Source organism: Conger conger, chromosome 2 (assembly GCF_963514075.1).
Source record: "Conger conger chromosome 2, fConCon1.1, whole genome shotgun sequence".
Taxonomy (NCBI): domain Eukaryota; kingdom Metazoa; phylum Chordata; class Actinopteri; order Anguilliformes; family Congridae; genus Conger; species Conger conger.
The window spans coordinates 28,064,410-28,080,327 of record NC_083761.1 but is presented as its reverse complement, the minus strand read 5'-3'; the positions used below and the strand labels follow the sequence as shown (position 1 = coordinate 28,080,327).

Below are 15,918 nucleotides of genomic sequence, written 5' to 3'. Positions count from 1 at the left end.
ACTAATTAATGAAAACAAAGCCTATTACAAGAAGCGGCCGTGGCTTCAGGGTTGGAGCGCAATCTCTCCCGAGATGCAGTCAATTAAAGCCACTCTGCTGGGAGGGCGAATTACGGTCAAATGAACCATAATTGTGTCCGTCGGTTTGAGTCAAGAGTCCTGCCACTGGTGGACGGCAAGTAAGAGGGAGGGAGGGAGAGGGAGAGAGAGAGAGACAGTTACCAATTAATGAACAAAAATGGTGCCAGTGAAGCTGGAAATTAATAAATTGATATGTGTTTGAATAGGATTTTCCCCCAAGAGGTCTATTGCAGACGTCACATTTTCTTGAATGAAAGAGTGGGTCATTGTAAGAACAGACATGCCATTATCTTCCTGATCATCACTGCCCAGCTCATGGGATCTTCATTATATTTTCGTTGGGTAGGAAGTTTCAGCCAGTAATTTTTCCAGGGGGAATTTAGAATGTGGTTGTTATACAGCAAACCTGGGTCAAACACATCATTGTTTTGGATTCAAATACTTTTCTGTGCTTGATTGATCTTCCCTGGTGCAATTGAGCCAACTAAGAGGACCAGAAGGCGGAGTTTTAACTTTTTGAGTGTTTCATAGTGTTCCAATATACCGGAGAAGCTCAGTAAAGATCAGGAAAGGTTTTTGAATCCAAAACGATGACATATTTGACCCAGGTCTGTCATACAAGAAATACAAGTAGACAAAAAGTAAGTAAGCAACAGTTAGGCAACCCTTTTCTTCACCAGTGCTGCACGCCGCAATTTTTGTGACGTGACTAACCTTTCTCCTGATTTGCATGCTTCGATCTGTCTCCTCTGTGAGGCTCATTAACACTTTAAAGCTAATTGTTTCAGTTTTCCCCCAGCTGAGGCTCGGCTCTTAACAAACACACTGGAAGTGAAGAAATTTCTGCCCTACCTCCCGGTGACAGCCACGCCGATATCTGTATCGCACTGGGCGGTGTGATTTTATGTGATAATTATCTTGGGTGAACTTCAATTTCGAAGGCATGCCAGTGATGTTCATGGCATCATTTTGCATTGCTGTCAACAGATAGTGTGTACGGAGAGTAAAATACTATTACTCAGAGAGGGGGTGCCTTTACACTCTGTCTTTAAAGGCTCACACACATATTTTTGGTGTCTGACTGCTATTATTCCAGGCTGTTTGTGAAATGATTTCCCACGTGACATGATGTATGTTGTTGCATAATAATCGTATGATGTTGCTAAATGTTAACACAGAGAGCTGACCACATATGGGGCATGGCTCTGGGGGCAGGGTTAGGGATACTAAAACGAAGAAAAGAGCGTGTGGCGTGTGGACCTTTAAGCATTGTCGCAGTAAAACGAAGGAATTTTAAGGTCACCCAACTGAATAATGTAAGATATTCACACTGCGGAAACTAAGCTTTAATAATCATTCAAAAACTTGTGCTGTTAGTTGAATAACTGCACTGTTAAATCAGATCACGTTCCATAAAAATCAAATCTCACTCCGCTGAGATTGAGGCTGGAACCACAATGTTGTCCCACCACTTTCTTTGCTTTACTGTTATCGTATACATTTTCTTAATAATCCTGTCATGTTCATGGTTATGGACAGTAAATAATGTAAATCATTTCTCCTTGAAAAAAACATGGCCAGTGAGGCCGGACTAAAAACAGACATTCATTGGGCTCGGAGCGCCTGTTGCCACAATTTTCAAATGCATTCATAAAGTCAACAGGTTTTATGGCTTGGAAGTCATTTTTATACATATAAATTAGCTGGTGTTTATTTTAAAAACACACACTGGGTCCCTGCAGACATCTTTATGAATGATCTGATTCAGAGCCATCTGGGTAATGACTGCACTCAGTTATTCACTTCTTATTGTGGTATTAAGCTTGTTGACCCAGCAGATGAATTTAATTGCATTTATAATACTGTTTACTGTACGGCTAAGTGGAATGAAACAGAATCAATTGAAAGTGAAAATGAGTGTACCTAAAGCTGCTTTCACATGACAAGAACCAAACGCTGGATTCAAACGGCAAGTATGGCGGTAACTAATACATGGGAAGAATCGAGGGGCAGTTGTGAAACTTACCGTCATCCATCCAGGAAGCCGTTGGTTCGTTAAACTGTAACAAGCCGCAGCAATACGTGATAGTAGTAAGTTGTCTGCGGCTATAAAAGGCTAAATTATGTGCTCGCTTTGTGAACCAAATAATAATGGGTTTATCCCAAAACGCCAAGAAACGAACCATGTAGCCTAGCCTACGTGAAACGGCTTTATCTGTACTGCTAGGTAGCATAGGCGTGCTTCACACAAAGCTGTGATACGACTGGACACCTTAGGTCGAGCAATTTGACGATGATGATGTGAAAGCAGCTTTAAACTCGGAATTACTCAAATACTCAAATTAAACAGAAGTACTTGACAGTCCTGTCTGAGCCTATAACTGAAAATATAATTCTTGTGTGCACATGTAATGAAATAGTTTTGTCACGATTTCTTCCATTGAATGCCATCGAGTAACAACAATACCATTTATCTTGTGGAAGTGACACATTGTAAATATGCTACCTTTGTACATTTAACTGTAGCAGCTTTCTCTTCAGTTCTTGAGGATCTGCACAATTAATGTTGTGTAAATTAATGGGTAAATGTATATTTTGCCTTGCCCCAAAGAACCTGCTTTAATGTTTTGTGTGTTATTTTTATTTTAACAAATACATTGGCAATAATGAATATTATGTAATTGTTAATTGAATTATAAATAAATATTATATAATTAATATTATACAACTGCCGTACCCCGTCACAATTTTTCCTCAAGTGTATTTATTTAATTGTTCCTATGGAACAACAGACGACCTCGTTCCATGTCAGTGTGGGGTGCCCCCAAAAGGCCATGAGTGGTATTACAACCCGATGCCCTCTGAGAATGTGTGCATCCCTAGAATGTGTGTTGGTGTGAACTGCCACTTTGTGGAATGTGCCTATTAAATCAGCCACCCTGCAGAAGTGGAATTCACACGTTAAGAAACTTGTAAGGAAAATTTTATTGCTTAAAAATACTCACTTTTCAACAGACATTCGCTTATGTTTCCAAGAAAAGGACAGGGTTAATATTTAATTAACAATTTGACAGGAATTGGACAACCTAATATGAACTTCAGCCTTTTGCTCTGAGTTCAAATGATTGACTGCCTTCCTGTTGCCAGGGATTACGCGTCAGTACATAAACAGTGTAAAAAGTCATGACCCTGGATGTTTAAAGCAGGGGGTAAATTTAGCTCCCTATCAGGGGCAGAGCTTTCTGGCCTGCGAAAGATCACACTTAGGCTCTGTTTGCAACCTGGCCGCTAATGAAATTAAATATCGCAAATATGCCCGTGAGCGTTACGAACGGGGGTGCACTGAAACCCCCGTGTCTGACGCACAAACAACCACGTGCGGTTCCTGATTTAAGGCCGTCGTCTGGCGTCTGAAGAACGAGAGACGCTCGCTTTCTGTCCGCGTAGAACCGCTCGCCCATCCGTCTCCCTTATTTATGTGTCTGACTCGGGTGGGAGGATAAAAACCCAGAGAAAAGTGAAGGATCTCCTCAGATGGGTCATAATGGGATCCAATGTGTAATATTTGTATTTACTGCACAGGCAGAGCCTGGGGGCGTGTGTGTGTGTGTGTGTGTGTGTGTGAATGTGGAAGGCTTCTGTGTTCAGGAGTTTTATACTGCCACAGGGAGGTTCACTGATGATCTATATTGATCCCTGTTTAATAACGCGGCATAGCAAGCAAAGACAGGGCACATCCTGGAGTGTTCGCTGTTTTTTCTCATCAGAAACCTTAATGAAACGGGATTGCCGAATGCGTCAGTGACGTAAGTAGACGCATCGTTAGAGCACTCATTAATTTAACATATCGGAAACCAGACCGCGAAAATCGACACAAACTGCTCACTGGAATCAGGGATGCCTTCTTTATATCATTACATTTCTACACGTGTTCATTTAATATGTGAAAAGGCACCAGACCTAGGTCAAATACGTAATTGTTTTCGATTCAAATACTACAGTACTGAGATTGTCTGGTGTATTGGAGCTCATGAAGCACTCTCAAAAAGTGCAAACCTCGCCTTCAGGTCCTCTCAGTTGGCTGAATTGCACCAGGCAAGATCAAACACGCACAGAAAAGCATTTTAATCCAAAACAATTACGTATTTGACCCAGGTCTGAAAGGCGCAATCTGTTTTCTTCTCTTGGTTGGCCTCAATGTGGATGCATTGCCCGTGCCTCTTACGCAGTTGGAATGCCCAGCCCTGTCTCTTTAATCCCTGGCTGTGCTGTGTGTAAAGAAATGCAGAGTGGAAATAATCCCTCTAGTAGGAGTAGTGACAGATAGAATTCTTGTCTGGAGCTGTTTATGTTTGGATGAGCGTGTGGGATTCAGGTCTCTGTGGTTGCTCCAATTAACCTTTAAAGAGCTGAGCAGCTCTCTGTGATCCTATGCTATCCAGTTCAATGGCCCTCTTCACCTGTGCCACTGTTCTGAACACATTCACATTCACACTAACACACATACACATGCACACACACGCTCAAAAAACCCCAGACAACTCCGGGATTACTGACAGGCAGCAGGAGCGACAGCAGTGAAACCCCCAGTCTCCAAAATAAAGAAAAAGAAAGGAGCGATCTCGACAGGGGAGTAAAAAATAAATAAAAAAAGTGCCGAGGCCAGTCAACTCACTAACGTTCCCACCTTTGACAGAGCGGAGCGGACCCTGGAGCACATTCCCGGTGGACGTGTGCACCGAACCCAGCGCTGGGCGGCCATCGAATATCCCCCAGGAGAACCCCAACTTATACCCCCTCCCACCAATCACTGGGGTCCATTGAACGCAGAACAGGCCGTTCCGCCTGGCCTACAGCAACCCGTGTTTGCTTTGGGTTCCCCGTCGTATTCGCCCCACCGTCTACGTTTAGCTAGCATAACATCCTCCTCCTTCTGCCTTGTGATTCTTGGTGTTATCACCTCGGCGCCGCACAAAGAACCCCCTCTCTCCCTCTCCCTCTCTCCCCCTCGGCGTGAGTCCCGGGTCCGACATTCCTGACGGCGAGCCCTCCTTTTTCCAGCAGACTCCCGACAAGAGGACAGCTCCGACGACAACCAGAGCCCCAGCCTCGGCCGCTCCGTGCCCTCCGATGACGTCTCCGTGGCCTCCGACTACCAGGACGACGGCTCTACTGAGTGTGAGTACGAGCGGCGGTTTCTCTGTTTGTTTGCGCGCATGCCCGAATACCGGGCACCGCAACAGTAGCCTGCCATAATTTGCACACATTACTAGAACTGAAAGAGCTCCCTGTTGTAAAATCTAGCTCTGCCAGCTTGACCAGATTGGAAATTGAGCTGGTCAGGCTGGTCATAAGCTGGTCTAGTTGGGTATGGACTGATCAACCGGCATGGCCAAGCTGGTCATGAAGCTGGTCTAGCTGGGTCGACCAGCTACCAGCTGTTTTGAAACATACTGTAGCTTGCACTGGCCAAACCTTGTCAACCTGGGAGCTGGTCTGAACTTGTCAACCAACTAAACCATGTTGAGCTGGGAGCTGGTCTTAAATGGTTAAACAGCTGCCAACAGTTTCAAAATCTTGCTCAAGCTGTTTTTTCAGAAGGGGCTAGACTCCTTTTGGGGATTTAGCTGGGGTAGTGGAACACAACAGGGCCCACTGTGGCCCCTGAGGGCCCCCCACTGGACTCCCCAAGTGCTGTTGTACTGCATTAAGGCGAGTAGTAGTGCGCCCCCCACTGGTGAGCCCTGGCCATGTTGCCGAATGATGTATCCATTCAATGCACAGCAGGACCTTCAGGATGGATCTGACGAATGTGCAGGACTCAGAGTATATTAGATCCAGATCTGATTCAAACAGGTGTCTCCCTCAAGAGCAGTAAACAGGGGAAATACGACACCGGGGAGCCAATACGGAGGGTGAAAATAACTGTTGTTTTGAACAAGGCGGAAAACGGCGGCAATAAAGGATTATTGTGTTCCTGGCCACGGCACCACCGGGGTATGCCAGCTCGTGAAATAAGCGCAGCGTCGCTAGGAGTAATGAAGTGGCTGGACTGAAGAAGGCCAGAGAGCACAGGGCGCCATTTTATTTACTCCAAATTCCACACCTTCCGCTACCGTCGGCCGTTTCTCGTAAACAGCCGGAGCAAAGAGCACTTCTGCTCGCCATTAAATATTCATGGCAGTTTAGCAGCTGGCAAGCGCCGGCCTCCCTCTCTCTCTCATCCTTTTTCCGACCCTCCTGCTGTCTCTTTTTCTCTCTTCTTCACTCTCTTTCCTCTTCCCTTCCTCTTCCCAATATCTTTCTCTTTGCTCATCTCTATCTCCCGTCGTCTTTCATCGTGTCTCTCAATTTTCCCTCTGTTAGTATGATTTTAACAAGCTTCCCTCTGTACCTCTGCGGCCTGCCGGCCTCTCCGGTAACCTTCCGGAACATTCTTTTTTCGCCGGGTTGCCCGCAAATGTAAATCAGTAATCAGTATGTATGGCACCCATCCACTAACTAAAACAGATTAAGCCCCGCTCGTAAAGTGCAGTGATCTATGGCCTTCAAAGCAACGGAGAAAATCTGCACTTCTCTCCTTCCATTAAACATTAAACCGGCAATGAAACCGGCCTCAAAGCTGTCAGTTGGACTGCAGTTTCTACTGTAGCTGCATGCTGTAGCATTTTCACAGGATTTGTGTACATAGAACTTGCCCAGTCACGGCTTCAAGTGTAGTTGGAGGTCTAAAAACAGTCCTAGAACCCTTTTTGAAAAATTGCATGGTTTTTGTAAGATATGGAACATTTAATTTGGCAAGTTTCATGCACTTTGCCAGAAACAAAACCATCTTTCAAAATGTAGTATTTCTTGATATGGAAGCCTGTAAAAAATAAACTTGCTTTGGTCAGTTATTTGAAACCACGTAGCTGCAACATCACGTAGCTGCACACACGCACACACTCAGAAAGAAACGTATGAAAAGTGCTGAAATATGTACAAAACCTTGCCACTGGGGTGGTACCCAGTAGGTAGGTACAAACTGTACCTCTTACCAGCGGATTAATAATTCAAAAGTACTTTTTTGTTTGTAAAAGGTAATTTCTATCAAAAGAACATTATTGTACCTTCTGGGTACATTTGGGAAATTTCTTCCTTAAAGAACAAAGTACCTTTATTAAGGAGAGAGTACACACACTTGTGGACAAACGCACACACACACGCACACACACACACACACACACACGCAGGCACACACACACACACGCACACACACACATACACGCAGGCACACACACACACACACGCGCAGGCACACACACACGCACTCTCACACACACACACACACACTTGCACTCACACACACGCACTCTCACACACACACACACATGCACTCACACACACACACACGCATACACACACAAACACAGGTGCACACACACACACACACACACATACACACACATCCGTCCACTCATCCCTGCCTCAGATATGGCCGTTTAATTTGTACCTCTCTGCCACTGTTATGAACGTGCCGGAGCCTTCATCCATCTTCTTGTTTGCCTTCCGCTAATTCACCTGTGTGAGTGATGGCTGTCGCGATGATGGCGGGGCGGGGCAGGGGGGGCGAGGGAGGGGGGGGGGGGGGGTCAGGACAGACCTGAGGGGTTGTGGGTTGGAGGGAGGGAACCCCAGAAGGGTAATAGGGGTGGTGCTGCTGCCAGAACAGGGGGGCAGTGGAGCTGCGAGGCTGCATTCGTGCAGTATCATGTTGTAGAGCTCTCTCTAGTGGTGAGAAACAGTGTAGAGCACGGCTATCCATTCTTATCCCAGAAGGAAGAAGATTTTAATCTACAAGCTCCAGGTTTTTATCTCTGTGGTTATTCCTAGCACTTGGAACTGGGCTTCCCTCAAGGGTTTTTCAGTGTACTTGTGTAATGTAATGTAAAAAAGGGCCAGTGTGGGTGGAGGATTTAGCTTTAGCCTAGCGCTATGATAGCCGATACGACAAATTAAGTGTTTTACAAGAGAGCAAGAAGAGAAACACAATGCAGTAATGACATTTTACATATTAAGTCTGACTTCAAGCCCAAATACAAGCGGCCATGACTAGTATATAAAGCATAGGGCATCATTATTGCAGTTAATAGTTTTCTTCAAAAACAAGGGACTGGCGGAATACTGTGCATGTTTGCCTTAAGAAATATTGCTCATTTTGATAATTACTGAGGACAGGTAAGTTTATGTAAATTATATACATTTAATTTTATGCAAATACATATGTCAGTAGAAAGATTTTAAGGCTCACAAATAAAAATGTATAATGTGTAACTCAAATATGTTTTCAGAAGCAAACATTAGCATGCGCGTATTTGCTTACAGTACAGTGCTTTACTAATCCAAAAAAGACGTCATCGTCAAAAAGACACCTGTAACTTTTTTGAGATTTTGTAGCTCTGAAAACTGAGAGCTCATGCAAGAATAATTGTATTATTTTTAAAACACTGCTGATTAACAAAGGGCAGCAGTCTCTGTACACAGTGTGCATCTCATTCCTATGGTTACTGGTATTTAGGCACACTATTCTGGCCCTCTCCAAGCATTGTTATAGCATCACATGGTGGCAGCCGGTAGCCTAGTGGCAAAGGTGCATGACCCAAACCCAGAGGGTTGGTGGTTCGAGCCCCGTGTGGCCACGATAAGATATGTGCAGCTGTTGGGCCCTTGAGCAAGGCCCTTAACCGTGCATTGCTACAGGAGGGATTTGGGGCTCTGCCTAGTCGATTAAACTGTAACTTGCTTTGGAAAGAAGCATTGGCTAAATTACTGTAACTGTAGACTCTAGGGAGACCACAGGGAAACTTTTGCGCACCAAAGTCGTTGCCTAGCCCTTCACTAATAATAATAATTTGTTTTTTAGATGACACCTTTATGCAAAGTGACTTATAGTTGATGAAACTAATGCAATGCAAGGTTAAGGGCTTTGCTCAAGGGCCCAACAGCTCTGTGGATCTTATCGTGGCTACATCGGGGCTTGAACCACCACCCTTCTGAGATCCAGTCATGTACCTCAGCCACTAGGCAGGCCGCCCCTGCAGCGCTCAAAGTTAAGAGGGACCAGCCCCTTCAGAAAATGAATGGAAGAGAACCCGGCCTACCTCAGGTTTGTCCACATACACAACCTCGCGGCATGTTTGCTCAGCTAATGGGAACACAGAAATAAAACAGGCAGACAGGCCAGACCTAAAAAAAGCAAGGCGAATATCTCCCCCATCGAACTACGTCGATGTGCAGGGTGAGAGATGGGACAGGGGGGAGGGAGAGGAGGAAGAGTAAGTGTGAGTGATACGATGGAGGGAAGGGGCAAAAAGAGGAGAGGGTTGGGGGGGGGGGTAAAAGTTTCGGCTTGTTAATCCCTTAGTCCCGGGGGTTGAGTGGCTCTGGCAGGACAATCAACATCATTATTCACGGTGATAAGGCTCTCCATCCAGGCTAATGGCCTCCGCTTCATTAGGGAAACAAACAACGGCTCCTGTACCTGGCTGTGGTTGTTACCGGGGCCTCCCCACGTTATTGGACACGTTGCTGACATGGGGGGCTTCGGTGCCAGTGGGGCGGTGGGCAAAACGGGGCCATCGGGTCAATACAATTAACATACTAAGCCCAGCTCTTATTCTTCAACTCTGAAGACTCCTTACCTGGTACCATAGAGTTGGCAGAAAGCAGAAGGGCCAGTCGATACGGAGAGCAGCGATTATAGGGAGAGGTGCCTTTTTCTGTCTAGCCGGTGCTGTGTCTTGTTGGTTTTTTTTTGGTCTCTCAGACCGGTTCATGCAGAGGCCATTGCTCCGAGGCACTGGTGTGACTGATAAGCGTGCCCCCGCTCACTCTTTCCCTCTCCCTCTCCCTCTCGCCCTCTGTCTTCCCTCTCTCTCGCTCCCTTCATCTTTGTCTGTCGTACTATGTGTCTCCCTCATTCCAGTTTTGAAACAGGCAGCGCCCGCCTTCTCTCTTCGTCCCTCTGTCTCTCTCTTTCACTCTTTCTACTTCTCTTTATTTCACTCTTTCTATCTGCCTGTCTCTCTTTCACTCTTCTATCTATCGCTCTCTCTTTATTTCTCTCCCTTTCTTTCTCTACCTCTCTCTGTCTCTCTTTCACTCTTTCTATCTCTCCCTCTTTCTATCGCTCTCCGCTATCCCTTTATGTCTCACTCTCATTCTTTCCCTCTCAATTTCTCTCTCTGTCACTCTATCTCTCTGTCTTTCCCCCTCTTTTCTCTACTCTTTCATCCCTCTGTCTCTCTTTCACGCTCTTTCTCTCCCTCTCTTTCTCTACTCTCTCTCCCTCTCTGTCTCTCTTTCACTCTTTCTCTCCCTCTCTCTCTACTCTCTCTCCCTCTCTCTCTCCTTCTCCACTCTCCCTCTCTGTCTCCCTCTTTCACTCTTTCCATCTATTGACGTGAGAGGCGGTTGTCCTTGTCCGGCGGGTTTCGCAGTCATAGATCAGTGGGAAGACTGCTGCTGTCTCACACCTGGCTGCTCCTGTCTCGGGGGCTTATACAGGCCGCTCATTCTCCCCCTCCGCCATCTCTCTCTTAACGGGTCTGTTGCCCGGGTGTCATGGCCAGGACATTGAACAAGGGACCCTTTGGGGGCCGGGGGTTGACTGATCGATGATGTCACCTGTAAGAAAGGAAAGAAGGCAGTGATGCAGGTGATGTCCACCACAACGGCGAGGAAAGCTCCTGGTCGGACATTTCAAACCGGCGCGTTCGCCCGACGTGCGACGGGGTAAAAGCCGGGGATCAAAGAGAGTTTCGTTCTCGTCGAGAGAACTTGTTTTTACAATGTAAAAATTTGTTTTTCCTATTTGCGCAGATAACATGAAAATGAACTTCCATGACAATCCAAACTCACTTCTCATTAATGCTGGTTAAAAAGTATGTTTATGCTACAATGTACATTTAGGTGGATTTGAATCCTTAGTTGCCGCAGAATTTAGTGTGCGCACTAGTCCATAGTCCTGCAAATATGAGTTACTTTACAGTTATGATTTATTACAGGCACAGCAGCTGAGGTGGCTGCCTGCTCAAATTAGGCAATTACTGCAACAGAAAAACAGAACCTGTGACCCACAAGTAATTAATTTACCCAAGACTGGCTTAGAATTTGCGTATAGAAGTATATTATATGACTATTATACTATATACTATATACTATAGCATTATACTATTTGTAGAAATGTTACTACAAAGAAATTGTTACAAAGAGTCAAGCATAAGAGCTGGCAGTAATGTTTAATCACATTGATAACACTTATCCTGTACTATCCAATGAGCTCTGAGAGCTGCGTCATCATCGATGTAGCACTTGGGGACCCCAGCGTACACACCGCACCGTGGACTACCCTTTACTCCAGAGGCGTTTTTGATCAAACCAAGCTCAGCTTGACCTTTGATGTGACATAATTTCAAAAAGAAAAAGAAAAAAAAAACGTAACAAATGGTAGAAGAGGAAGAGCACATTTGTAATGTCGGTGTCTCCTCACAGCCGAGATTCCCATCTGTCACTCGCCTCGGGTTTCCGACCTGTCTAATGGGTCCCTCCTGAAACGCGAGAATTAAGAAAAGATGCGCAACTCTACACTGGGCTTGAGATGTTCTTTTAAGATTTCACCTCCTCCAGAGACAGAAGATATACTCTATTGAACCCTGTGGGGTCATTTGTCCTCCGCATTTGAACCATGCTCGTCACTTAGGAGCAGTGGGAAGCCACAGTGCAGCACCTGAGGAGCAGTGTGGGGTTAAGGGCCTTGCTCAAGGGCCCAACAGCTGTGCAGATCTTATCATAGCTACACCTGGGCTGGAATGTCCAACCTTCCAGGTCCTAGTCATGTGCCGTAGCCGCTAGGCTCTACTGGCAGTCCCAGAGAGAGTGTTAAACCCGGACGCAGTCGGGTCAGAGAGTCTGAAATGCACCGGGTCTCCTGGCGAAGGCTGGTTGTGTGTTAGATCCACTTGTCAGAGTCAGTCAGGCTGTAAGTGGCACAGCTCTTTTTGGAGCAGCAAGCAAAAAGGTCAAAGGATGCTGGGTAATATGCCAGTGCATAGCTGCAGACGGCTGGCCCTGACTGACACTTAAAGGAATGGCGCAGCGCAAAGATAAATGCAGCACTGCAAAAAGTGTCTCAACCAGCGTTTTAGTCTTATAATAAGACTTTTTTCTCTCAAGTAGAAAATATTTGTTTTAAGTTAATGTTTGCTCGAACCAGTTAAATTAACTTATTCCATTGGCAAATCTTGAAATTAGATTTTTTCGACAAGTAAAATTTTCTTATTCCGTTGGCAAATCTAAAAAATTGTCAAACTGCCTTTCCTCATTGCCAATATTTTTGTCTTATTTACCAAAAAAGGAAAGGAAATTTGAAATTTTTTTAGTTTTCCGCACACTTAGTGGAGTGGAAGGATGGGGAGCTCGATCTCAGCACCCTCCTGACCTTTCACCGGTCATTTGCAGCCTCCAACACGGTGGCCGTTCAGATGTGTCTCGGTGGCGAGGGGGGGTAGAGGACGACTACAGTCAACTTCTCAGCTGCTGCAACGGAACATTCACCGACGAATTCCGCAACCCCGCCTTTTATCGTTGTTTGCTTTCGCCGAAAAAACGAATGTTCGCGTAGCTTGAGGGCAAACCCACAATGACGGGACGCTCCTTAAACGGGGCAGGTGTAAGCACCTCTGAAGCACGGCTGCCTGACCCTGACATCACGCGGCTAGCTGCTGCACACCTGTTGAACTTTGTGTGAACCTAGGTGCGTCTCCTCATTAGATTGATGCCGGGCGGAGATGGAGTGGACCGGCAGCGCAGGAGACAGAGTATCGAAGGCCGAGACCTGTCAGGACCTTTCGGCTCACAGGGAGACTGTTCCCTGACAGCACCTGAGCTGCTTGTTTTTGTGAATATTTACTTTCTGAACATAAAAGACGCACTAACTTGAAAGAAATTCTACCTTCAGTCTTGGGTATTAAATCTTTTATTTAACCAGGGGAGGCCCATTGAGAAAATGTTTCTTTTTTTTCCAAGGAAGCCCTGGGAGAAATGCCAGAGAGAACAGTGGGGAGGGAGGGAGAGAGAGAGAGAGAGAGAGAGAGAGAGAGAGAGAGAACACGGCCCCTGGAGCTGTTTTTGCGTTAAGGGCCTTGCTCAAGGGCCCAATGGCAGAGTTTGTCCTTAAATAACATGTATTCATGATACTGTATGCTTTCTTAATCTTCTGAGGTCATAGGAAGTTGAATTTTCCCCTCTGATCTACGTGGCTTTTCTATAATAGAGAAACTGTAAATAGTATTAGTACTGTTTAGGTTTTTCAAAGACAAAGCCATGTTTGCTTTTCTCATTGGGTGCAGGACTGCTGTGTAAACTGTGAGCTCATCTCCGCGTGCCATGACCTGCAGCACACCTGCTAGCCAGCAAACGCTTGAACGTACATTTCGTACTAAAGCGCCGTAGCAACAAGCGACTGAATTGAGCAACCTTGGCTACACACGCTTTGAGCCGCATCGAATATTTGCATGACCTGCCGGCCAGGACACAAAGGCTTCTTTGTGAGAGGATGTTCAGATGAAGCTGCTTCCACGTGCTGGAGGACAGGGAAGCAGGTTCCAACTCTCTGTTTTTACAGTGCGTTCAACAGCCTCACCTCTTATGCACCTCCTTATGTCGCTTATGTACACCACGCCCAAGCTTTCTGGGTAGATGTTTCTTTGTGTAGCTGACTCCATTTTGTAGGGCCGGTCTGGCTACCCCTCCCAAAATGGCGGAGCGAGGACACCACATTTCCAACGGATAACTTCGCGGAGGGTTGAAATGGCGGAGCAGCGTATGGCGACGCCTCCCTTCCCACAGTTCCGCGAGACACCGCCCCGCGCCCGGCGAAAAACCCAAACCGACCGAACAATGCCACCGTGCGACCAACGCGTTTAATTCCACGCTCGCTCCGTTCTCCGTTTCTCCTCCTCTTTTAAAGCAAATACAATCTGACTCATGTAAGGATGCAGGAAATATGGACTCATTATGATAATTATCCCTCGAAAAAAAAGGGTACACAGAGTTCAGAGTTCATTTTCTGTTCACAACCCTCACAAAATGACAGATACCTTCTCCGTAACCCTAACTAAAGGGTGTTTGATTTCGGGGGGCGAGAGAGAGCTGAGAAAAAAATTGCAATGGGAAGACCCCCATCCCGCTAACGAAATTGACTACACCCCAGGAGGAAAATTTCATTCATGGCTGAATTTAATTGCGACTAAACAAACAAACTGCCCCCATCACCCCCAAAGCGCCCACCCTGCAATACGTACTCCTTTGCACCTCATCTCTAAGGGTGGTACAAGGGCAAGGGGGGGTTAATGACGCTCCCTCTTGTTCTTTAAAATCCTACACCTCAGTGAAAGTTTTCTGAGGTGGGGGAAAGATTTGTATGGGGGTAAATAAAGAAAATGTGTCTGTCGTCCCCGCAATAAAGATAATGACCATACAGGGCAAGTGCAGTTCAGGGTTCATATCTTGTTCACCGGATGGGAAACCCTCTCATCAGTTCCTGTGTCTTTGCTCTACGGGAGGGAACGTGCAGCATGGCGTCATAACTGAGAATTATGAGAACAATGCACATATACCACGGTTAGTAAAGCCCTTATTGAGAAATGTGAGTGATAAACCCTCAAGATGTATCACTATTGTTTGTCTGTATCACTTTAGGTTTATTTAGGTTAGGTTTATTTGGTCACTCTTCCCCACAAGGTACTGTATGGCTGTCCCGTTGCAGTCCAGTCATTCCAATTGCATTTATAATTGTTGTTATCCTAACAAATAAAAGCAAAATGCAAAACTGAAACTGATCAGTTCAGTTATTGCTTTCAATGAAATTGAATTCTCGGGTAAATTACACAGCAGACTTGTATACGTGTCAACAATCTATGATCTTTTATCTATTATCTATGATCGTTTTTAATCTGATGATTATATAACCTCAGAAATCAATTATGAAGCAATATTTTACTTTCAAAAATGATCATACGCAAATAATTCCATTTCAATCCTGTGTATTCATCTTGAGAAGGGAAATTGGGTGAGGTTAATACCGATCTAGTATGTAGTATCTTCCTCATATTGTCCATGAGCCAGCATATTTCTACTTCCACATATTTTTGGGAGAAGGAGAGAGAGAGGGACAGGGAAAGAAAGAGTAAATTTGTGGTCAAATAAGCTAAAAGAATAGCACCAGCTGATATTTTTAAAGATAATGACTTGCAGAAGAGGGTAAATATAGTTCAAGGGTTCAACCTCTGTTCAGCTACCGATAGACCCCCCCCCCCCATCACTTATCAGGTATTTAAGGTGGAAATTGACTGTCTCTACCTCCCCCGCACGAACCAGAGTGGCGGTGAGGGGTAGCTGGCCCGCGGGAGCCAGCGTTTTTTAATTTAATGCCGCGGCTTGTTGTCTCCAGTGAGGTGGGTGACACCAGATTTGTAACCGCTGACAGGAACAGATGGACCCTCCATTGTGGGGGCCCCCGTCTGTATGTTAATGTGAACTGCGTTTCACCCGAAAACCGCACAAGTGACCCGACCGAGCTTGCGGCTTCTACGGGGCCTCGTCTGGGTGTAGCTTTCTCCCCGTCGCTAGCTTTCGCGTAGCGCGCGACTTCCAGAAAAAGGGGAAGGAAAGAGCCGTTTTGTCCAGGGTCGGGTGAGGGTAAGGAAGGGCAGTTAAGGCTTGTATTTGCAAAGGGGTGATGGGGGGGTGGGTGGAAGGGGGGGATTAAGTACCACTGCTCTCAGAGTTCCAGAGGCA

At 45.8% G+C, this 15,918-nt stretch overlaps 1 protein-coding gene across 2 annotated transcripts in view; it reads left to right on the top strand.

Moving 5' to 3' along the window:
• skap1 (src kinase associated phosphoprotein 1) overlaps positions 1 to 15,918 on the top strand; it is a 184,955-nt gene that overhangs the window by 33,094 nt on the left and 135,943 nt on the right. The window contains exon 4 of one of the 2 annotated variants that reach the window (XM_061232330.1): positions 5,146 to 5,259. In XM_061232330.1, the coding sequence (XP_061088314.1) occupies positions 5,146 to 5,259 (114 nt within the window). Of the gene's footprint in view, positions 1 to 5,142; positions 5,260 to 15,918 lie in introns of both variants that reach the window. The other variant, XM_061232329.1, reaches the window with a different exon arrangement.